General features: G+C 37.8%; 1 protein-coding gene across 1 annotated transcript; it reads right to left on the bottom strand.

The window, feature by feature from the left end:
• Nucleotides 1-2,692: 2,692 nt before the first annotated feature.
• Nucleotides 2,693-22,751, bottom strand: INHBA (inhibin subunit beta A). The gene is made up of 2 exons (XM_075921727.1): nt 22,025-22,751; nt 2,693-9,420 (listed from the first exon to the last, which is right to left on the bottom strand). The coding sequence occupies exons 1-2, from the start codon at nt 22,410-22,412 to the stop codon at nt 8,537-8,539; spliced, it is 1,272 nt and encodes a 423-aa protein (XP_075777842.1). The 5' UTR covers nt 22,413-22,751; the 3' UTR covers nt 2,693-8,536.
• Between the last annotated feature and the right edge of the window lie 1,345 nt (nt 22,752-24,096).

The raw sequence follows: 24,096 nt of genomic DNA, 5'->3' as shown, positions 1-24,096 counted from the left end.
TTGGTAGCCCTTCTCTGGTTAGCAGGGAAGAACAGTCTCATAGGCCCTTGATAAAAATGCATCAGTCAAATTGCTTGTGGTGAATCTGATGTTAAAGGAGAAAGATCAGAAGGATCCTTGAGATTCAGCATGATCATAGTGTTGCTCTTAGGAGTAATATTGTGTTATAAAGAAAATATGAAGAATGATTAAAAGTTTGTACTAATAAAAGCTTTGTATTAGAAGTAGACTGATACCTTACTAAGGCAATTGTATCCCTTTTCCCTTGTGACAATTGCATAATTCTTGGAGAGAGGGAGTGAATTAGTATGTAATGTGAGTGTTTGGAGAAAGATAACAACTTAAAGGTTCAGCAGTTTCAGAGTGCAGATGGTGGAAGAAGGGGGAGAAAGAGCTGGAAGACTCAGGTGCGCCAACATGCCATCAGTTGGGCCCAAGATAAGACTAGTGCAGGACATATAGACAGCCTTGGAGTTAGCAGCAAGCACACCTTTACAGATAAACTCTGGGAAGGAGGCACTAACATACTGATGTCAGAAAACAAACAAAAAACCAAAAACTTCTAGATAAACAGATGTTACACGAACTGATGGTAGTTGATTAAGAACCAACGCAGCAAAATGTGTAGACCTGAATGGGAAAAAAGTCCTATGAAAGATGGGGTGTCTTCTGCGAATCTCTGGGTCCCATCTTGTCAAAACCAAAGCATCAGTCCAGACCAAGAGAAACCCCCACTTCTCTGACTCACATTTAACTACCTGGCCAGTGAGTTAATGTGAACAACAAACTGGTAACTTTAAGCAACAAGACTGTGTGTGTGAATATGCATATACTAGAATAATGTTACATTGTCAATAAATGTTGTGTTTTGCCTTATCCCCCTAAAAAGATCCTGTGAAATTCTTTCAAGTATAACACTGCTTCCTGTTTGACGTAGATGGGAGGTTTTGGGCTAAAGTCTGCTCCTTGGTCTGTCCTGCCCATAGGGATAGGGCTATAGACTATGTGACTCAGTCCTGCCCCAGGGCCAAAAACCTCTAGACCACAAACTGGAGAGGGGATAGTCAGTGCTCAATTCATTTTACTGCTGGGGGGATTCTTTGTCACTGCACAGGTACAGAATTCATATTGTCTGCAGAATTCTTTCCTGCTCTGCAGTAAAATGGGGAAGCAAAAATTATAGAGGGACATGGCAGTCTGGGCACTTCTCTTTGAGTTCGTGGAGTTGATAGAAGAGAGGTAAATCACTGCAGGGGTGTAGAGGGAGTGGGTGTGCATGTGTGTAAGCAAAGACCGACTGTACCTCTCACTCAGTACTGGGGAACACCAGGTGTGGATTATTAGTTAATTTGTTCCTATTGTTATTTAATTGTTTCCAGGGGCAGATGACTGTTTTGCGGGACCCTGGGCAGCATAACTCCGCGGGGGCCCCCCCTTTGCCACGGCGCATGCGTGGGGCTTTTTTAAGCACGGGGCCCGGGGCGGCCGCCCCATTCGCCCTACCCTATATCCGCCCCTGATTGTTTCTGTTCTTAGTCAATGCTCTTAGAAGTATAAAACACACTGTTCAAGTTTTAAGGTTCCATTACATTCCCAGAGTGGTATATAGGTTCCTTATTGTAAATGACAGTTAGGGAATCCTTAGCTAGAAAAGTGTGTGTGCTTTCTTAATTTTTTTTTTCCTGTCCCTGAGTGGCATAATGGGTTTAACTTACAGGTCAGAATTTCTTTTACTTAGCCATTAAAAAAAAAAAGACTTTGAGAGCAAATAACACATTTATAAAATGATCAGTGAAATGTCAGGCCAATTGGAACCAAGCTCTTCCCAAAGGAGTGTTCCAGGATTATAACAGGAATATAGGCTACTGGTTACCAAGTATTAGTAACTTAACTGAGGTGCTTAAGAAGTGCTGAATATTTGTTATAACTTATTATGTATTGTGATTTAAATGATTTACCAATATAATCTATACTGTTGTGATTATATTGTATTATTTTGTCAAATAAAATATGCAGAATTTTGCAAAATGTTTAACTTTTTGGTGCAGCATTTATAAAAAATTTTGTGCTGAATCTAATATTCCTGCTCTCTGCAGCTTTCTATATTGGAACATTCTAATGGTCCATCTTAGGCTAGCTGTATCCATAGGCAATCAGGATTACCACACAAAAAAGATAAAACCCTCAGAGTTTTTAATACTTAATTGTAAAGTATTATACCACCGGGGGAATTCCTTTTTTAGCCCAAATGATTAGTTGACTATTTATGCCTGTTTGAGCAAATGATGGAACTATTGATTAGTTTATACCTTGATTCATGTGGACTAGTAACCATTGCAGTTTTATCTTATAGGATAACTCCTAATTCTCTTTGGGTTTTGTATGTGTCTTTAATTCTTTAGTAGTTTCAGAGAAATATGTCATGGAAGAATTAACAGCCTCAAAATGAGCATATGTGCTTTGCTTTCTCTTTCAGATTTGGGTATCTTCCACTAGTCAAAAATGAATGAATGAAAGAAAAACCCCATGTACCTGAATGAATAAGTAATGATGGTAGAATTCCAACTTTAAAATCTGTTGTACACTAGGAGGCATCTACACGTTTCACCTTTTTGTCTCCTTTTATCTCTTATTTCCCCAGCTCCCCACTTTCCCAACCAGGAATACATATTAACAGACAAGTACACAAAGCTCAGTGAAACTCCCTTTATTTATTTCACTTGTGTTGTTGCTGTTGTTGTGGAGGGAAAGAGCAAGATAACAAAAGGAACAATGTAAAATAAAATTGTACCGGACCCAAACATTTTTAACACATCAAAATCCCCTCCAAATGCAAAGACTCTTCCTCTTCTCTCGCACGACTTTTCCTTGCATTTTCTCTCTGTAAGCCAAATTCATCTGTGATGTAACTTCACTGAAGTCATTGGACTTACACCAGGGACAACTTTGGTCCTCTGTCTCAGGCAATTACAGTAGGAATAAATTGGTCACGCAGGCAAAGTGTCTGACAATTAGTGTGCTGAGTTATTCTTGGCAAACCAGTAAGAAAGATTTAAAATAAAAATCCCCAAACATGTCTTTTATTTAATGTAAGGCCTAAGAATCTATTGGGAGCTGATGAATACTGCCCACTAACTGTACAAAGTATAGGTAGCATGCCTTCCAAATATCAAAATATCAGACGGAATGCCTTGAAAATAAATAACTTCTAATATAAACAAATGAGAACATATCAAACTGTTACCTCTTTAAACATATTGTAAATTTAAAAAACAGTCTTTCTACACAATAAATATTAAGAAACCATTGACATAGTTGAAATGTACTCATATAAATTAACAACTTTAATTACATTAGCCAAACAGACATTGGTTAAAGCACTGCATGTAATATGCAAAATAATAATAATAATAATAATAACATCAACAACAAAACACAATAATAAAAACAAAATAGGCTTCATAATATCTTGGCTTTCATAACTTATATATATGTATATATACTGATGTGTACACATATATACATATATATCTTTAATCCCTCATGAACGTATGGTTTTCAAAGTGTTTAAATACAAAACCTCATTGAAAATTAACACAAATTTTTTGTGTCTCAAAAAAATAGCATATAACCCAGAAGCTGTTTCTGCCCATTGAAATATGACTTATAATTGTTCATATAAGTCCAAATTCCTATTTCTCTTACTCATACTGCATAGCACTTTACTCCACAAGTAGTCCCTTTAAAGGCAATGTCACCAGTGGTGGAATAAGGCTCTATTAAGTATTAACAGGTTGGTTCTTACATTGACCCATATTATTGATTTTGATTGATATGAGGTTTAATTTAAAGGCATGAGTAACTCCAATACTTGCCTTCTTATCTGCATTTTAGAAACAAATTCTGCCACCATTACTCATGTTGAATAGCATTTACTATGTAAGAATCCTCAACTGAGCTCAATAGGACTATTGGCAGAGTAAGGCACTATTCAGCACGAGTAAAAGTAGCCCTTCATTATGATTTTTTTTTTTTTTTACTTAGCACATAGACTTTTATGGGTGATTAAGTTTTTCCAACTCAGAGGATGCTGCCAATTTCACCTTGAGTTTGTACTGTTATACTTAAATTAACTTGATGACTTGAATACAAACAATGGGGTATTTATGATTCCGTACTATTGTACAATGATTGTTGAGGGACTGCTCCTACTGAAGTCAGTGGCAAAACTCCCATTCCCTTCAATGGGTACAAGATGGGGCCCTAGATCAGCATTCTGCTGTGAAATATAAGTACAGAAAAATCCCAAAAGAAATCATAACCATATGCATGCATTTTGTTTTACTAAAGCCCCAGAATACAATCACAGATTAATACATTCATCCTCACAAATACATATCTCAATGTTATACTTAACCAGGCTCTCCAGAGACATCTGACAATTGTAGAGTTTTTTAACAAGGGGGGGAGGAAGCATTTTGGAAGGTCTGAGGAATTTTACAACATGATTACTAGAGAGATACTAAAGAAATATATTTAATTTTTTAAATATATGTTGAAAATATATATTTTACTGTTCAGTTTCCCAAAGAGTGGATTATATGGAAGGGAACAGTTTAGCATTTAAAGCCTTTCCTTTTTTTCTATGCTACTACCTTAAAAAATAGATTATTTTCAAGATCACATCCCCTCAAAGAACTTGTCAAATATGGTAGCAATTTATAATGCTATTTTGAGGACATGTAGATTTAATTAAACCAAATTATCAGGGAAAGGGGGGTTGTGCTGGAATCAGTCAGTCTTGATTAACATCCCAATTTCTGATTTTTTTTATCATGTAGGTTTTCATTTCTCTCTTCTTTAAATAACTCTAACCACAAATCAAAACCCCATGACTGAGTCTGGGGATTGAAGGGAGAGAACCTTTTAAAAATTTGGAAACGGAGAGTACATATGAATTAAAGCTACTGGAGCAGGGGTTGGAAATAGTTACTTGTTGACTTGAAAACCTCCCACTCTTTCCAATATGTATATCATGTAACCCACCTACCACATCTAAAATCATCTTTTCTTTCCTCACTTCAGAATTTTCTCATACTAGTTTCATGTTTTCAGAACCAGTCCCCTTTCACCACATATAAACTTGTGGAGAGTTGGCTTTTTGACTATACAACATTAAACTTAAAAAAAAAAAAGAATCTGTCTGCTCTAGCCAGGAAAATCATGGGCCCAGTCTTACGCCAGTTGAAGTCTATGCGAGTTTTGCCATTGACTTTAATGGCACGAGGATTGGAGTTCAGGCTAGCAGCAGCTATTAAACCAAACTTAAAAATAGCTCTTCCTAGCATGAAGTGACTAGCATGGCTCCTTTTTTGAATTAACCATGATGTAAACTAGTTCACAAAACCATTCTGCAATCTCATGTTAGTCCCTGGGAGCTGTTTTGTGTTGGTTGTGTCATCATTCATGGAAATACAGTTTCTCTCCCCACAAAATAAACCAAACCTAAATCCCTTCCAAGAAGTCAATGGGATTACTGACATGAGTAAGTTTTTTCTGGAGGGCCGCATATACCATTTAATGCCTGATCTGAAGCCCATTGAAGTCAACAGGAATCTTTTCACTGACTTCAATAAGCCTTGGATCAGGCCTGTAGTATTCAAGAGATCAGTAGTAATTTTGCCACTCATTTCAATGGATGCAAGATCAGGCACTTGTTTTGTTTAATTTTTAAGGAGAAATTATTGATGTATTCTTTTATTTTCATTTGCTTTTAGTAACCCCTTTAAAGAAAAGAAAAACAAATTCCTGTGAAAAATTTAAATCAGAAAGCCTTGATATCTTGTAGAATACTTTAGTCACAAATTTAGTGTTTACCTAATTGTTACAATTTTTACAAAAGTTTTTTTTTTGCAAACTGCAAACAAGTCTGTAAAAAATGCATTGTATAAAAAGTACATAAATGTATAACCCATTAGCTGTACTAAGCATTCTAAATACTATGGAATAAATTAGATAGAAAACTTAGCTATAAGCACATATGTTGATATTTATTCAACAGAGGAATTTTTTTTCCTTTTTTTAAATCTCATTTGATTCATACAAATGTGGGTAACCACACACACACAGACTCACACACACACACACACACACACACACACACACACACGGAGTTTTGGCTAACAAAAATTAAGACCCTGATTACACTGCTTGGACATGATTCTTGCCTTAAAGGTGTTAATACACTGTATCGCTGCCATTGCCGACAGGAATCAATTGTGCTCTAAAATTGTGTTTTGTTTTGTTTTTTATAAACTGTGCTATCGCCAAAATGGGGAACCGTAATCATGCTTTTCTAACAAGAAGTATTTTTTTAGGCTTAGCTCAATGGGGTGTTGCTAACAAAGAGGCTTGGTCCTGCAAACCTTTACTCACATGGGTAAGAACTTGTAGCACCAGGCCTCATGGTTTCCAAACTCAGTGTAGACAAGGCCTTAAGGTTTCTCCCATTCCCGCTAATCTTTTTCCCCTATCCAAAAACAAATGTTTTTACTTCAGCATTCTTTTAAATATGACAGTGATAGAATTTTTAAAACCTATCTACCTACACCCTATAGGTTGGACCCTTCAGGTTAGGTGTTGACACTGAAATTAGGTCATATATTGTACAAACTCATCAAGAGTCGCCAGACTGGAGAACGGTGGTTGAGACAGCCAGTCTCTTATTCAAGACTGTATTTGAAATAGAAATAATACCATAGCTTTCATTTTGCTCTCTGTTCTACAGGAGTGATGGTAAGGCGAGCCCAAAGCTACATGCTCTTTTACATCAGATCTAAATGTTACACTAAAACTTTAAATTTCTTTCATTCCGAGGGATTGTTTTAAATGTGTTCCCTTCCACTCATTAAAAATTATATTTTAATACACTGTGCTTTGCACGTAAACATTCATTGCTGTAAGAACATTAAGTTGACGCCTGAAGTGCTTATACCATGTGTACAATGTACAGCTGCTATACAGCAGGAAAAGGTTTTAGTGTCATGAATGTGAAAGGAGTTATATTTATACCATAGATGGACCTGAAACAGAATCTTAAACCCATGTATCCCAGGACTTTCTGGGGATTGGAAATCCTCGGTTAAACCCAGATCCCAATGGGAAATATATCAGTTAAACTAGTTAACTATAGTATATCAGCCTGAATGTAATCAATCCCACTGTCTCCATAATCTAAACCCTGATTATTTTCTTCTGAACGGTACCAACCGTAAAGAGACTGCTTAGAGGCTCACATAAATGTCTTTGGTGTATGTGTCTATTCTTTTTAAGGTACAAAATAATAATAATAATTATAATATAAATAGCTATTTTGTGTGCTGTAGCAGTTTTTGTATAGCCCACAATAAGTGCAGCTCTCAACCCCTCCTACTCCGAATCAACCTCCCTCAAATATACTTGTTAAATAAAGATTAGACAGGTCAAACACCATTGTAGTGCAAATAGTAAACGATTAAAAAAATTTTTTTACAAAATATAGAAATGTTCGGCTCCAGTAACTGGACAAACATGTTCCTTTCAAGTATCTCTCATGGAAACAAAAAAAAAGTTACTTCCATTAAATAAAGTCTTTCTGTTTTGTTTTGTTCTATTTTTTTTCCTTTCTCTCTCAGGTAAACAGTTTCAAACCAACTAGGTTGCATAGTTCTAATGTTGTAAGCACCTTAACAAAATGAAACTTTGTATTCTTTCTTTCATTCCTTTTCATTTTTCATTTTTTTCTCCTTTTTGTGTTTTTGTTGGGTTTTTTTTCTTTTTGTGGGTTTTTTTTGTTTTTTGCAAATGTAGTGCAGAAGATGAAGGTGTGAACACCTGCGCAATATTGTCCCTTTACCGACATAATTCAGTATATGTATTAGCATGTGTGTACGCACATCCTCATTTGTGTATTTATATATGTGTGCTCATGTTTGTGTATGTAAATACACACGTGCACACACATATACACACACACACAAGTACAAATGCACACACACATACGTACTGTACACACACTCTCATTATGTCCTTGGTAAATTGGGAAGAAGGAAGAGGGGAAAGTGCCAGTGAATGTAGTGTTCATACACGTGGCTTTTCTAGGAATTTCAATGTCATTTTGGACTCAGAGTCCAAATTGCTGCAGGTTAGGCAAGCTGCTACCAGGGCTTGAACTGATAGGTAACTAGGAGAAGGAACACAATTCCCCTTGTAACAAATAATGTTTAACATAACTATATAATAAAATATGGAACATATTGAAAGGAAGAGGAATCCCCCTTCCCACACTACTGTTCAAAAAGTTTCTCATTCAAGCCCTGTTTATGCTTTCTTTTGCTTCCTTTGTCTGTCTTTAGTCTTTTTGAACTCCATGTGTTATCTTTTTTTTTTTTTAGTATTGGTTTCATTTGGAAAGATTAAACCATCATCAAGTCTTTCCTCTACTGCAGCTTCTGTTCAATTCTCCACTCAGACAGGAAGCCCTTGGTGTGGGGTGTGTTTATGAACAGCCACACTCCTCCACAATCATATTTTGAATGTCCTTTTTGATGATGTTTTGCCCATCGTCATAGTATAGCATGGACATTGGTCGTAGCTTGGTGGGCACACAACATGACTTAAGGTTGGAGAAGGGGCTGTGGCCCCGCATACGGTAATGATTGATGACAGTGGAGTGGAAGGATAATGATGAACCAGATGTGCCCGCTATGTGGCTGGGGCACTCCCCTTCACAGTAGTTGGCATGGTAACCTGTGGGAGCAATGATCCAGTCACTCCAGCCAATGTCCTTGAAGCTGACAAAGAACTGCTTCTTGCAGCAGAGGTTGACTTTGCCGTCACACTCCAGTCCCCGTCTTCGTCGTCTGTGGAGGCGGTCGTCTGAGTGCCGAGCAAGCATCATCAGGAAAGGTCGGTGGGACTGCTCTTTCTCCTCTTCTACTGTAGATTCTCCAACTTCTTTCTCTTTCCCTTCCCCATCATCCTTTTTCTTCTTCTTGCCCAACAGTACCAGGCTGGCTCCAGTCTCTTGGCATTGGTCACAGGCAATCCTCACATCCAGGGAGTTTCTGCCCTTGTCCAACAGATACTGTACACTGTTGGTGACAGGAAAGATGTGCCAGGTACTTTTACGGGTGTCCACTGCCTTTTCAGAGATGAGAGTCTCACTTTTATCACTCTTCAGCCCTTCGTCTTCCATTTCTACTGCCCCTTCAGACTTGCCTTTGGGCTGTCTCGGCTGCTGGTACAGTCGGATTGTCACTTTTGTTCTGCTTCGGTTGGCCTTGGAGACTTTTAGGAAGAGCCACACTTCAGCATGCTGCACTACTGATAGGTCACTGCCTTCCTTGGAAATTTCAAAGTGCAGCATTTTCTTAGGGGTGCCTAAAGTTGATAAATAAAAACAAATGGGAAGAAATGGTTAGTGTGTATTTTTCATTCCTTTGATAAGATTTTTATTGTCACCAAAATTCCCTAAGTTATGTTTCTATTTAATATTCTGTGTGTTCCGTACAGTGTCTGCTAACTTCTGTCCCCCACACCTCTTTGATGTTATCTTTTCCTGCAGTGAAAATGCTCTTTTTACTGAAGTATTTGTTTTCCTATTTTTCCCATGTACAATTTTGTTATGGGAGCAATGCATTTAATGGCAAATGGTCATTACTTGCTGTGTAGGGATTAATTTTTGCTCAGCTCTTATTATTAACAGACAGGGGAAATAACCACTGTTTAAAATAAAAGCTCATGAAAATATAATAATACACATACAAATCTGTGTCTAGTGATACAAATTGAGGGGCTAGATCCAGAGCCACAGAAGTCAATGGAGAATTTGCCAAAGTAAGCAGGATCTGGCCCCTGAGCTCCACCTCAATAAATCAACATCGCTTTTCATTAAGTTCTTATGCTAAGAACATGTATGCCAATAGTTTCAGAAATTTAGCAGTGCTTAAATATCACTCTTAGCACTGAGAGAGTCACAGAGCTATACATTTCAGGCATTGCTTAGTGTACTGCAGCCAGACGGCTTCATTCTGCAGACTCTAGCTATAGATTCTGTTCTTAATTTAACACAGTGTGCCCGTTGTGATTATAGTAATGGCAAATCCACCAAGAAATGAGCCAAAGAACTGCATATTTCTGGAGAAGGTTCTCTGGCATTACTATATAAACTTACTGGGATGACAATGCTGATTATACTGGGGAGTGGGAGTTTCTTTGATACAGACCTCATAGACCTGGCAGAAGTTAAAATGAATGTTGAGGGCTGTTTTATGGTTTGATCACTAAAGCATGGCGAAGTTAAGAGAGAATGAATTAGCTGTTTTTTTTTTGAGAGAGAGAGCACGTGCGAGAGAGATGATTTGTTTGTCTCTAAGACTATGTCATTATGATTTGTAGGAAAACTGGCTTTTTTATTTTTTTAGAGAAAGAGAATAGCATCATACTGGCGGGGGGGAAGGGGCGGGGAAAGACTACCTACATGTTTTCTCTCAGGTTCAGGATGGATAGGCAGCAGAAGTTTGGAATTTATAGATGTAAAACTTTAAAACAGAGAGGAACAGATTCTGATTTAAACAGGTTGCTCTACAAGTGTGAAGTGAAGAATGCTTCAGTGTGAGTTAGGGTATCAAAATTTTACTCACCCACAACAATCACTAAAATGGTAGGACCAAAGCATCAAAAAAGTCACTTGAAAAATGTTATTAAATCAGTGAGATTGTTGATCCTGTTTCTTAATAAGTTCTCACAACATCCCTCAGCGGTATCCCCATTTCACAGATGGGGAAACTGAGACATAGTGTTTAAGTGACTTGCCTAAGGCTGCAGAGGAAGCCCCATATTAATGTGAGAACTCAAATGTTTCTGCCTCCAAAAACCTATGAGCAGCCTGCACTGCCCTCTATGCTACCTGCTGCTTTCTTTTTCTGTGAAGTCCTGACACAGAGACACTCAGCTACTCCAGATGGAATTCCCGGGTCAAAGAGACAGTAATTTCCAAATTAGAATAGCCACAGGGCACACTGTTTTCTTTTGTTTTTCCTTCCCTGTGAGAGTATGAAATTGTGGACTTGAACTGTCCTTGGGACAGAGAAACACATGGATTATATTAAGTAATTCCATGAGAACCACATTTAACCCCCTTTGGAGACAGGTATCAGTAAAGTCTGTGGGAAACAAACAGGACTGTAGAGTAATGTACTGCCTTCAGAGGTGTAGCCTTTCTCACATAAAAATACTAAAGTTTTGGGAAAAGAGACCGGCAAGTTTTAGCATGCCAGTCCAAGACAACAAAAGCTTTGAGATGATGTGAGATTTTCTGAGAATGATAGTCACTTGATAGTGATTAACAGGTGATGAGTTAGCTCTTTTTGCTGTTGCATGATTGGTACTCCTGTTTCCATTCTGGCAGTAAAACAAGCTGTGGCAAAGCCATCTGCTTTATAAATGCCGACGTTTTTTGATACAGATAGGCACTAAACAAAACCCTAGATCTATATATGCCAGAAAGTTAGAAAAGTTCAGTTCTGGATGCCAACTTTTTAGCTTGCTCATGGCTCTGTAATGGGCCCAACTAAAACCTAAGTCAGACCACTGCAAAATGTGTAAGATCTCTAGATCAGGAATTGAATGTTGTGGCTTATTATGACTGATCTCTGAAGATATACAATATGGCTACGTCTAGACTGGCATGATTTTCCACAAATACTTTTAAAGGAAAAATTTTCAGTTAAAAGCACTTGCGGAAAAGAGCGTCTAGATTGGCACGGATGCTTTTCCACAAAAGCACTTTTTGCGGAAAAGCATCTGTGGCCAATCTAGATGTACTTTTGTGCAAAAAAGCCCCGATCACCATTTTCGCGATCGGAGCTTTTTTGCGCAAAACAAATCTGAGCTGTCTAAACTGGCCCTTTTGCGCAAAAGTTATGCATAAAAGGGACTTTTGCCCAAACGGGAGCAGCATGGTATTTCCGCAAAAAGCAATGATTTCTTACAGTAGGAAGTCAGTGCTTTTGCGGAAATTCAAGCGGCCAGAGTAGACAGCTGGCAAGTTTTTCTGGAAAAGCATCTGATTTTCCGGAAAAACTGGCCAGTCTAGACACAGCCTACATGTACCCCCTTTGTTATGTGCCTGCACTTCTGAGCAAAGCATTTAAAGTAATGTATCTATGCTATAGATTTGAGTCTATATCTAGATATGAAAAACCTACCAATTCAAGGGAATTCAAATCCTGGCTTTTGGTCCTAGTGTATAATGAAAAAGGAGCTTTATACAGCCAGTCACCAAGTTACAAACGGGTTATAGACCAAACACTTGGCTGTAACTTGAAATGTTCGTAAGTCGGACCACATTGAGTTACATTGTGACCACGCTGTTCATAAGCGCGGGTCGCGTTCGTAACTTGGGGACCACCTTTAAGTCCACTTAATGGAAGGTTTGGTCGTAAATGTGAACGATCGTAAATCAACCATTCGTAACTCGGACCGGCTGTAAAGAGTACTTATTAGAGGGTTACTTAACACTGTTAGGTGCCAAGGGGCAATATTTAACATTTTTATTCTTAGCATTATAATGAGTGCTGCGAATGATAAAGTGACATACTTCCATCAGTAAATAGCCACTATTACCTTATATGGAGGAGATGAGTAGTATGTGTAACAATCTAAAAAACAACAAATGGTCTGGTAGCACTTTATAGACAAATGAAACATGTAGATGGCACATAACAAAGGGAGCACGGTCCACGAAAGCTCATGATGCCAACTACATGTTTTGTTAATCTATGAAGTGCTACCAGACTATTTGTTGTTTTTTTTCTGTAACAGATTAACTCGGCTACCCCCTGAAGCTCCTGTAACAATGTAGTTACTCACTTTCGACTGATGTTGCACGAAAGACAAAAAACTCTAGATCTTTTAAAATTAGTTTTTCATAAATCACTATAAATCTGACAATTGAATTAATCACTAGTAGTAATAAAAATAGACTGATACAGCCTAAAGTATTTGATTAGTCTTTCAATTCTTTTTGCCTTCCTTCACTTCTGAACTGCTGTTGCAAAGTAGCATAAGAGAAAGTCTAATGTCATAACATTACCAAAATTATTCAACATGTTTTCAAAGAACTGTGGATTTAAATTCCAAGGAAAGTGGGGGATGCAAAAATATCAAAGGGCCTCAATGCTTCTGTATGAAAATATAAATTCTGTGTAGTCCTCAAGCCACATTTTTTTAGTAGAAAATCCAATAATATTAAAAGGAAATCTTTTTAGATCATTTTTCAAGTGGATGGGATGGAAGAAAAGCTGGAGGTAAAATTAGCGTAGTGATGGAAAAAAATCAAAATTCTCTTGAATTCACCACAAATCCCAAATCAGCTATGATTTTTTTTCTAATCAGCTTCTGAGAAAGAACTAACAGTACAAATCTTGAAGTTCTAACTCAGTTTGTACAAAGTCCTTTTTTCAGTGGAACTCTCCTTTTAATCAGTGAAAATTTTGATTGAGTAAAAGTTAAGACCTGAAGAGTTGGCCTAATATGAATGAACATTCATCATATTACAGTCTTTAAAAAAATAAGCCCCGTGAATATCTTAAGAGGAATTGCATCTCGGGTGTTATAAGTTAGAGATTCTGTAATGCTGCCCCTCTACTCCACCCCTCCGTTGCTCAGGAACTTAACATCAGTTAAAAACCTTGTGTAATTCTTTGGAAATGTATACTACCTGAATTTATAGTCTTCCAATGAAAAAGCATGCTGTAGTCCAATAAAAGAAAGTGTAAAAGAGATCTTACTAAATGTTTTGAGAGTATCATTTCATCATAAGCTCACAGAAACACTTTCATTGTCCTCTTTCTGTATTTTCTTGTCTGCTGTGGTTGATTTTCAAGGGACTTTTTCCATTTCTAATCATCCTGCTCCTCCTGCCTGATTCATGTGGAAAGTCCCACAATCCAACACTGCTGATCACTTCACCCCTTCGGTGCTTCTGAGCTGTATTGACAAAATACTGCATTGTGCTATCACAAAAGAAAGAGCTAGAGAAGGGAGATATGTGCTTATTCCAGAACCCCAGATCTGACAGGACTCTTCTCATCCCTTATATAACAAAACATTGGGGATGTTTATTATCTGATTCCCAATTTCTACTTCCCAGATGTGGCTGGTGTCTGCCACAAAAAAGGTCCTGATTCCAAAGAGCAAATGGGAATCTTCTAGTAAAGCTAAATAGTTTGGCAAATGTAGTGGAGAAAAGTGATAAATAAAAAATGAACTGCTTAGGTTATGTGGTAAAAGCTTTTAGAAGGAAGAAATTATGCAGCAGGAGGGAAACAGAGCAATGATATTTGATATTTTAATGAGAGTTTGCTAATATCATATTCTGGCCTTTAATATTGCTTGCACACCTTTAAGCTCAGAGCCTGAACATGTGATGGGGGAGAGGGGGAGGATGCATTTACCCAGGTACCTTTGCTACAAAAACTGTAAGGGCTGACATAAAGTTGTTTATGTCTATGTATGATGACCTAATATAGAAGAATTTATTTTTTCTACTCCATGGAATGAGGGAAGGGGACAGGGAAGGTATGTATCCCCATGCCGGAGCTGGAGGGGACAGACTTCAAAATCTCTTCATTCTTCAGAATTGGTTTTTGTGTGTTTTGTGTCCCACAGGGGAATGCAGAAGGCAAGAAGGTATATCACAGACAAACAGGGCTTTCTCAGTGGATCCAGGTACTTTGTGGACTCACACAGCCAAATTGTTGCATTCACTACTTCCTTTTAGGTCTTACAGTAGAAGCAATGGAATCTTTGTTGCTACAGTGTACTCTGAGGCTCATCATTCCTTTCCTCAGTTTTGCCAAGTTGCAGTCCCTTAATATGGAGTAAGAGCCTTCTTATTTTAGATTTACATTAAGCCTCAGGAGCGCCCGGTTAGTTTCAGCTAGGTGCACCTACACAGAAAGGGCCTAAATTGTACAACTCAGAAGAGCTTTTTGAATAAAATGGTAACAAATTTAAAGCAAGTATTTCCTTAACCCAATGTTATTAGATGATTACGTCTCTGTTTTCCCCCGCCCGGCCCCAATCATTACCCATGTAAGCAATTATAGTTCTTAGTTCCTACCATTATAGTAGAGCTTACTCTTAATACATGGTATTTAAACTTGCACTAGAAAATTGTTCACTCTGTAAGGGCATGGCTACACTAGGAAATTATTTTGAAACAACTTATTTTGAAATAACTCCCGAAATAACTATTTCAAAATAGCATGTGCCAACTACAGGGAACCCTGGACATTAGTGCGAGGCAGGCTCCCTTAATGTGGACGTGCTACCTCAGCTTTACTCCTCAGTGCTTCCTGTCGCTCTATTACTTTGACTGACCCCAGGGAGTAGTTATCTTGAAATAGCAGCAGTGGAGCATCCACACCACAGCTATTTCAAAATAACAATTTCAAAATAAGCGTTATTCCTCGTGGAAAGCAAGAGTTATTATTTCAAAATAACCAGACCCTTATTTTGAAACAATGGGCTTATTAGTGTGGATGCTCTGCTTGTTATTTCAAAATAAGGGGAGTTATTTTAATAGTACTCCCTAGTGAAGACCAGAGCTTATAGGGTATTTAAAAAACTAATATTCCTGTAGCACCTTAGAGATTAACAAATGCATCTATCTATCTATCTATAGTATCATGAGCTTGCTCATTTAGGGAAGTGGGTTTTGCCCATATGAGAGCTTTGTGACTAAATTTCCATTCTTCATTGCTGTTTCATTTTGGAGTCATTTTTATATTATACTGTAAATGAACTATTTTTCCCTATCAAGCAAGCTTTTTTTTTTAAAAGTTGCTAACTTTACTACTGCCTATGTTTAGCTTGGGTGTGGGGGGGATTTGAACAGTGTGCCAATCTGTAATTACATTCAAAAGCATCCTTCTCTTTACTCCTCATTTTTGTTCCCCAGGAGACAGAAAAAAAGAAGTAGGTTAGTAGAAAGGTTCTTCATAAGGGAATGAAGAGAATAGGTTGGTTGAGAGATAATTGCTTGAAATGTTTACTAATGAGTGACCACCAGAGCTAGATGAATTGTTCACAGCATACAGTTTATCCAGTGAATTTAGCCCTGTGATCTGTCTGGCAATTATCCCTAAGGAGACTGATTATTACAGTTTTTTCATTATTCCTGATGATTCAGTGGGAATTTATGTGGATGTATTTCAGTCTATGGATTGGTCACAATCATTTTCTCCAATTATTCATTATTCTTCATGTGTTATTGGTCATCTAAATTGCATGGTTTCTGCTCCCGGACTGGATGATTGTAACTCTTTAAACAAACAAAAAAAGAGCATTTCTAGTGCAAATAGCAAATGCCTTGTATTCAATGTTCATATACTTTTTTCTACAGGCAAATATATGTATTTGCAGGAGGAACAGCTATTCCCCAAACATTTATGTGAACAAAAACCCATTCCTGTAAATGTTCATGAAAAGGCCAACAGAACAGTTACAGTCAAGGTCAGTTCATCTGGAATTTGAATAAATTCAGCTCTAGTGACTATTGATTCATATTTTATTCTGTCAGAAATTAGCATGTCCCTTATTATCCAAAAAGGAGACATTATGTACTTACAATGTAAAGTTCCCTCACTGGAGCTAAAATCTTCCCTCATGAGATTGTGTGTATCTGTGTCTGTGTGTAAGCGTGTGCAAGTGTGCATGCTTTCCAGGGAGTGGAGGGGTGCTTTCACCAGAAAGGTTTTTGCAATATTAAATTAAAATGGTTCATTGTATTGTAGAAAACAGGAGAACAATTTGTGTATTGTTAATAATATTGCTGATCTGAACAATAGCTATCACTTTCTTCATAAAATTATTGCATGTTTGTGCAGTAAGGGCCAAATCCTGAGCTCACAGAAGTAAACAGTAAATTTTCTCTGACTTCAAATGGTTTAGTATTTGACCTTAAATTACAATGTTAAAATTGTTGCTACAAACAATATTAACTTCACACATAGTAACAAATGCACATATTTAAGGACACTTGAACACAGATCTATGCATACATTTACACATAGAGGCTAGTTCATATACACATGTACACTTATGCACTGATATCATCCATTTATGCACAGGCATGCATGCACATACATTTATCCAGGCACCCGTGCCCATTTATATGGAAACATTATGTGCACAAATTCATGCATACATGTGCCCACATTTGCATGTCCTGACACATTCATATACATAAAAATGCATATGCACACTTATGCATATACACAAGCAAATATGTGCCCACATGTGCCCAGCTGTATTTGCAGACAAAAGTTCATATATGTCTGCATGCACAGTGACGCTCTCTTTCAGATACCTTCTCTAGACTAGTTCTCACCTTCTCAGATTCACCTGCGCTTTCTTTAACTGTTCACAACCAACACAACCCTTAGAAAACCTTCTCATTTTGTTTCAGTAAAACATATTGAATTAAGAGGGAAGTAATCTGCTTTCACTTGTTAGACTTGGAATTTTGATAAAGTATGCCAAAGTGGAAAAAAATCAAGGGGAAAGATTTGTTTTCTAAAAGCCAAGGAGACTGCATTAGAAAAAAAAATGTGATAAAATCAACTCAGCTGATGATTCACGGTCACATTTTTCTGTCTGGTTTTTTTTAAATAATTTTTGATCTCTACATTTCCAGAATGTAAGCATCCAACAAATTATCAGATTTATCTGTTCCCTTCCTTTGCCTGTTTCCTTATAATGCATTGTTTTTCTGGTAGTCTTCCACTCCAGTGAATTTCTGCCTTTTAAAGTAGATGGGAGAAACAAGATGTCCACTCAGAGGCTACAGATAAGCACAAAGATCTTTGGGATTCAGGATCCAATTAGGTACAATAGCAGTTTGCAGGAAGGTTCACTTGCATGAACTGAAAAGCCTTTGGAAGAGTGTGCCCTCTTGTGGCTATGGAGTGCTTTTACTGAGCACAGAAGGATGTGTACCTAAATAAGCGTCTTTTATAAAGACAATTGATGAAACAATTTAAAGAGGTTTAAATGAGCAATCCTCCTCCTTTCCTCATCCTCTCCACCAAACACCTTGCTGTTAATGCCAGGGCTGGCTATCTATCTAGGAAAAAGAGACATCTGAGACTTTACTGTCAAATCAATTCATGTCTAAATTTGACATGAAATGACGCAAAAGGGTAACACTGATGTGAATAGCTATTACAAATCTCATTTATTCTTGGCATCTCTAATGACAAGCTTTGAGATTTCAATGCTTATAATTCCCCTCTCTTACCCAGTGGCTGATGTTAGCAACCCAGTCAGTGCTGATTTAGTTGCCAGTCTCAGTTATATGCACATGGCACTATCCCAGAGTTTAGTAGTTTGACTGGCTAATAAGCTATCTACTTAAAAAAATAAAGGGGTGAGTAGTCAACCAGATTTTATAAATATTGCCTAGCTCAGCAGTGGAAACTTGTGGCTATGCTTATGAAGAGCATATATGTCTTACACACACTCTCTCTCTCTCTCTCTCTCTCTCTCTCTCTCTCTCTGGCTACGTCTAGACTGCACGCCTTTTTCGACAGAGGCTTTGTTGACAGATACTGCATCTAGCCTGTGATCAGTATCGTCGACAAAGCAAGCCGCTTTTTCGAAAGAGAGTGTAGACGCTCTCTTTCAAAAAAGCACAGTTTCCATGCAATACCGCCTTTTTTCAAAAGAGTACTTTCGAAAAAAGATGTTATTCCTCGTAAAATGAAGTTTACTGCTGTCGACAAAACTTACTGTCGACAGAACGCAGCGGTAGTGTAGACGCAGGTATAGTTTTGTTGATAAAAGCCAACTTTTGTCGAAAAAACCCTGTAGTCTAGACACACCTTCTCTCTCTCTTTCTCTTTCTCTCTCTCTCTCTCTCTCTCTCTCTCTCTTCTCTAACACAACTTTTAAGACCTGGAAGTAAACCACAAAGTTTTGGCAAAAGGATGCTCCAGCAGTACTAATCCCACTTAGTAACTGTAATACTTGATATGCAAGTAGAAAATCATGTTCTTGTTTTACTTGTTAGAATGTCAGTATACAGTAGGGTTCTTTTGTAAACTTTTGCCCAGTACTCTTGGTCACTCATTTTACAAAGATGTGCAGTGAAAAGTACCTGCCAAAAATTCTGCTGATCTCAAGGATATGAGGACACCTGTGCTTTATGAGTTCAATAGATTTACTCCTTCCCCATTCCCACCCCCACCCCTTGCCATTTAACTGTGTCCTGTACTATTTGCATTTTAGTTTCTCTATTTTATAAAACATCAGCCAGAATAGAAGGTTTGAAAAACAGACTAGAAGCACAAAGTAGTACGTGTGCAGACTTCATTTTCATTGTATATTTATGTGCAATAGCTGAAGACTATTTCACAATATCTCTTTTTTTGCCTTTGAATATAGAATAACCACAAGTCCTGAGAGGGTGATGTCTGATAGGATTATGTGTAGTCATACCCACACAAACAAAAATCTAAATTCTTACTCCTATTTTCAAAAGCTGAGATAACTTGTGTCAAATTTCCATTCATTTTCACTGACTCTCAATAGCTTCTTTTTTAGATTATGGTAGTTTCTGGTAAGAGTAGTGAGAATATTATAGGCTTTGGGAATTGCCCATGAATCTGTGTTCTATTCCAGGCTCTTCCACATACCTGAGAGAAGTTGCTTGAATTCTTTTTTGCCTCAGTTTCCACATATGCATATGGAAAATAATACTGTTTTAGGCTTTAACCTCCCTCTTTGCAAGTAAATATGTGTCAGTGAGTTGATGTCAAGTTTAATTAAATCATTAGTGTTTATATAACACTGTGAGCTCCCTGGATTGAAAGTGTTATTGAACTGTAAAGTATTATTAATGGATCTTGAATTTATAGAGGAAAATTATTTGTTCAGCAGGTTAAAGAACTGACTAGCAGCAATGACTCCATCCTACAAATATCATTCCCTAGTGGAAGTCAATTTTTCCATTATAAACTTAGACTCATGTACACGACTTTTATTCAGCACATCCCTTACTCTCCTACCAACTAAAGTCCCGCCAGTATGGAAAAAAGGCCCCAAACATCTCTTAGAAGATACATGCCATGGCTCCAAGAAAATGGAGAGTCTTAATACAACAAAAAATACAAGAGAATAAAATTCTACACCCTGCATTCTATTAAAGAACTAGATACCACAAATCTTATTAAAATAATGTTGCTGTTAATATTGATCACTATGTAGATGTAAATCAAACTGCTGTGGGCATTCAGTAGTTTTTATTACGGAGATTGGCAGCTGGACTATTGGCCAATTTGTGGGCAATGGCACAGTTACTTTTGGTCATGTGACTCTGAGCCAATTGGATTAGGAGTTGCAATTCAAGGCTGTCGTGTTTAATAGGCATATATCAGATTCAGAATTCCTTTGTGTCAGAGCTCAGGAAAGACAATCGTGAGTTTACAAATGATTGGGATGCACAGGAGGAACAGAAACCACTGTTCCTTCCATATGTGTTCCATTCTGCTTAGAGAGAGAGGTGCTGAAAACCAGTTGGGGAGGGTGCCCATTAGTCTTTGCTTCTGTCCATTCCTTAAACAGGTAGAAAACCAAAGCTTCCATTGTTCACTTGCATTGAGATCTTCTACCCAGTGTTTGAAATGGAGAGCATATGAGGGCAGAGAAGCAGCACTCTTCCCAGTGAAACAATTGATAACGGCTGCATTGACAAGGACGCCAAACGCAAGGGCTTCTTATGCAGTTGGAAGCCATACAGCCGGCAGGAATGTCTGCTCTTAAAAGCATGCACACTTCTGTGCATGGCTTTCCTGCAAACAGAACATCTGAGTCAACAGGTTTTCAGGACTGGAAACTCTGAGTGTTGTCTTAATTGTTTATACTGCTTTTAAACAAAAATGCTTGGAGTTCCTGTGCATACTTTGCCTACCATATGCTGTACCAAACAAAACAGTGACATTCTTTTAAAACTGTCTTGGCAACAAGAAAAATTCTTTGGCTAGACTGAATGATAAAAAGAGTTGCTATTAGCAATTTCATACCTTTCCAGATTGGTGAGACAGCTGTAGCAAGATATAGATGATTTTATGTATATGCATATACATCTATTCTATTATATGGGTTCCGGTTCTGCTCATTTAGGGGAGAATGTCACAGCTGCTTTCTACAGGCACATGCCGAGGTTTTTTGAGCAATTAGTTTTGCAAATTCTATACACTCAAATTATACAAATTGGAGAGATCAGAATAGTTCAAAGTGAACACTGTCAAGGTTGCATTCTTTGGCAGGGAGCACTTAGAAACAGAATATTTCCTTTTTTTTTTCCAGTGTGCAAAAGTCAGCATTAGAAATTGGATCATCTACAACTATTTGTCCTGGTTCTATTGAAGTTTCTCTGACAGTCACTGAAATGCTTTATTGCCTAGGATGCTGTGCTAATTAAACAGCAAAAATACCCTCTTGCTTGTATTAAGTTAAATATGCTCCAAGTGATGTTTTACCTAATGGTTGTTGTTGTTTTTTTTAACTAGGAAGCTTTACTTTTTAAAAATTTAAATCCTTTTCTTTTGTCAGAAACTTTCTAAGAGGTTGCAGCTCTTTCCCTTTCATCATCAGACCTAGAGTCCAGTATATCAGTGCAAATGCTCTGGTTTCACAAGCACAGTTTGGAAGGTTCCTTTACAGCCCGACTTTCTGCTCCAGATTGGTTAGATAGCTTCCTTACTGTTTGGCTGTCTGAGTTTAGCAAGTGGAAGCATGTAAGCTGTATCCAAGACTAAATCAGGGGAAATCAAATTCTGTGACAACCCTTTTCCCCTCACCCTCCTCCCTTCACCCTATAATCTTACAGAGAATATTATTGTTGGGTAGAAGAAACAAGTTAACTGCAATTCTGGCATAGAAAGATATTTTAAGATATTTTTTTTCTAGCACTCACCTGATTCTGCAAATGTGATGATTTCTGAAGTTTGCTCTACAAGTTCATTCATTTCTGCTCTTCTTCCAATGTCATCCTCTATTTCCACATAGCCGTCCTCTCCCACCTTTCCTACATGGAGTTTTTTTATGGCATTTAAAAGTGCTGCCTTGGGCACCGGCTGGGTGATGTTAGGTCTGTCCCTCAAGTGCAACATGTTCAGGATGTGCTTCTTTACTGCTTCCACCATCTCAGGCTGTGAGCTTGGCACATCCTTTGAGAGTGTGGCAAGGGCACATGATGGGCAGTCGGTGACTGAACTGTGCCCCTCAGATCCTGGGGTTGGAGAACTCTTCACTATAATCCAGCAAAGCGCCAACAAAAATTCTCTCTTCAAAAGCAAAGGCATCCTGGCAGCAAAAGTTGTTGTGATTCCCTTTTAAAAAGGCCCTGCTTTTCCTTTCTCTTCACACACAGGTTTTTTGTTGTTTGTTTGTTTGTATGGTTTCTTTTTTTCCTCTCTCCTCTTCAGCAAATTCTCTGGAACAAGAATAGAAAGTTTTCTGTGAAGTTTTGTTTGCAGGTTCCCTCTCTGAATGCAGTAAGTGCTGTAGATGTTTGTGGCTGTCAGGGAGAAGAGTTCTGACTCTGTCTCAGAGTAGGAGAGAGACACACAGAGAGAAAGAGGACGGATTGGCCTAAAGTGAGTGAGTGAATGAGAGAGGGAGGGAGTTTTGTCTGTGAGTAAGGGCTATGATTAGGAAAGGGGGAGGAACAGCCAGGCTGCCTTCCTTATGCTCATTGCTCCCTAACCCACACCTCTCTTCAAATATCACCAGTCATATTTTCTGCCCTCCCTCACCCCCCCTTTTTTAAAAAAAATCTCTTTCACTTCTTTTCACTTTACTCTTTCTCTCTCTTAATATTTGTTTGAATTTCCTTTATGTACCCCATCTTTTTTTTTTTTTCAAAATAATCACAAATGGAACAGGAGAAGAGTGAATGAAAGAAAAGAGTTAACCCTTTTTGATAAGCACCTTGTTGTGCTCCTGTCCAATATTAAAAGGATAGGACCACATGTTAAATAGTGTGTGAGGGAGGGAATGAAGACAGGGAATATTGGAGGTTTAACATTGTCCTGCCCTGAATGAAAAATAGAAAAGATGCTACTTTTCCATTTTAATGCTTAAAGTTATCAACACTAGCAAGAGATCTGAAGAGAGCAAAACGCAACATGTTTTGCTTGCTTTTGGGAAGGGAAGGGAGCTGTATAGTACTTTACACTTTTTCTAGCTGCACATTGCAGCAAAACATAGAAACATACAAACAGGCGACAGACAGAACACCACATATGTGTGTCATATTAAGGTACTGCCTTCCCATCCGAATATATCCCTAATTCTACCCCAGTGTTCAACCAGAACTTCTCAAACAGATATATTTAGGTTTGGAGTTTAATCAAGTAATGATTGAAAAGTTCTTGAAGGTGAAATCCTGGCCAAATCCTAAAGCCCTGATTCAGTTTTTACTCAGTCCTTAAGTAGGCAAAACCCTTCACTGATACCAATAAAAATTTTGTCTGAGTAAAGTCTTCTAGATTTGGCCCATTGTTTTTAGAAAGAAGTTTTCTTTTATTTCCCTCACTTAAACCACTTAGTACAATCATGACATCAGAAGAAGTGATTACATAGGAAGAGTAAATCTAAAATACTATTAAAAGCCAGACAGATCTTCTGCTAGTAACCATATGCCAATTAATACCAGCTGTAGATCTGGCCCCATATTAAAAAATCATTATCTTTGTCAGTTACAGCACCTCATGTTGCCCTGACGTGTTTTATAATCTTCCATTCTACTCACCTTGGCAAGCTAAGAAACACTTAAGTGAGTAAATTTCCTTATGTTTTGATGTTATAATGAAAAATTAGAAAACTGGATTTATCACCCCAAACTTTCAAGATTCTTTCTAACTGCCGTTTAGAGGTATCTTTAAGTTCACTTTTGGTTTTTTTCAATGTGCATTCTTTTTTTTAATCACACACACAAAATGTGTTTCTTATATCTTACAACTAAAAGAGTTCCATACATTATCA

Source organism: Pelodiscus sinensis, chromosome 2 (assembly GCF_049634645.1).
Source record: "Pelodiscus sinensis isolate JC-2024 chromosome 2, ASM4963464v1, whole genome shotgun sequence".
NCBI classification, from domain to species: domain Eukaryota; kingdom Metazoa; phylum Chordata; order Testudines; family Trionychidae; genus Pelodiscus; species Pelodiscus sinensis.
The sequence above is the reverse complement of the archived record's forward strand: the minus strand, read 5'-3'. Positions and strand labels throughout refer to the sequence as shown.

Excerpts from the sequence above, each read along its gene's own strand:
- INHBA (XM_075921727.1), bottom strand. The coding sequence starts at position 22,412 with ATGCCTTTGCTTTTGAAGAGAGAATTTTTGTTGGCGCTTTGCTGGATT. Across the intron at positions 9,421-22,024 it reads CATCACATTTGCAGAATCAG|GCACCCCTAAGAAAATGCTG; the intron begins GTGAGTGCTAGA and ends TATCAACTTTAG.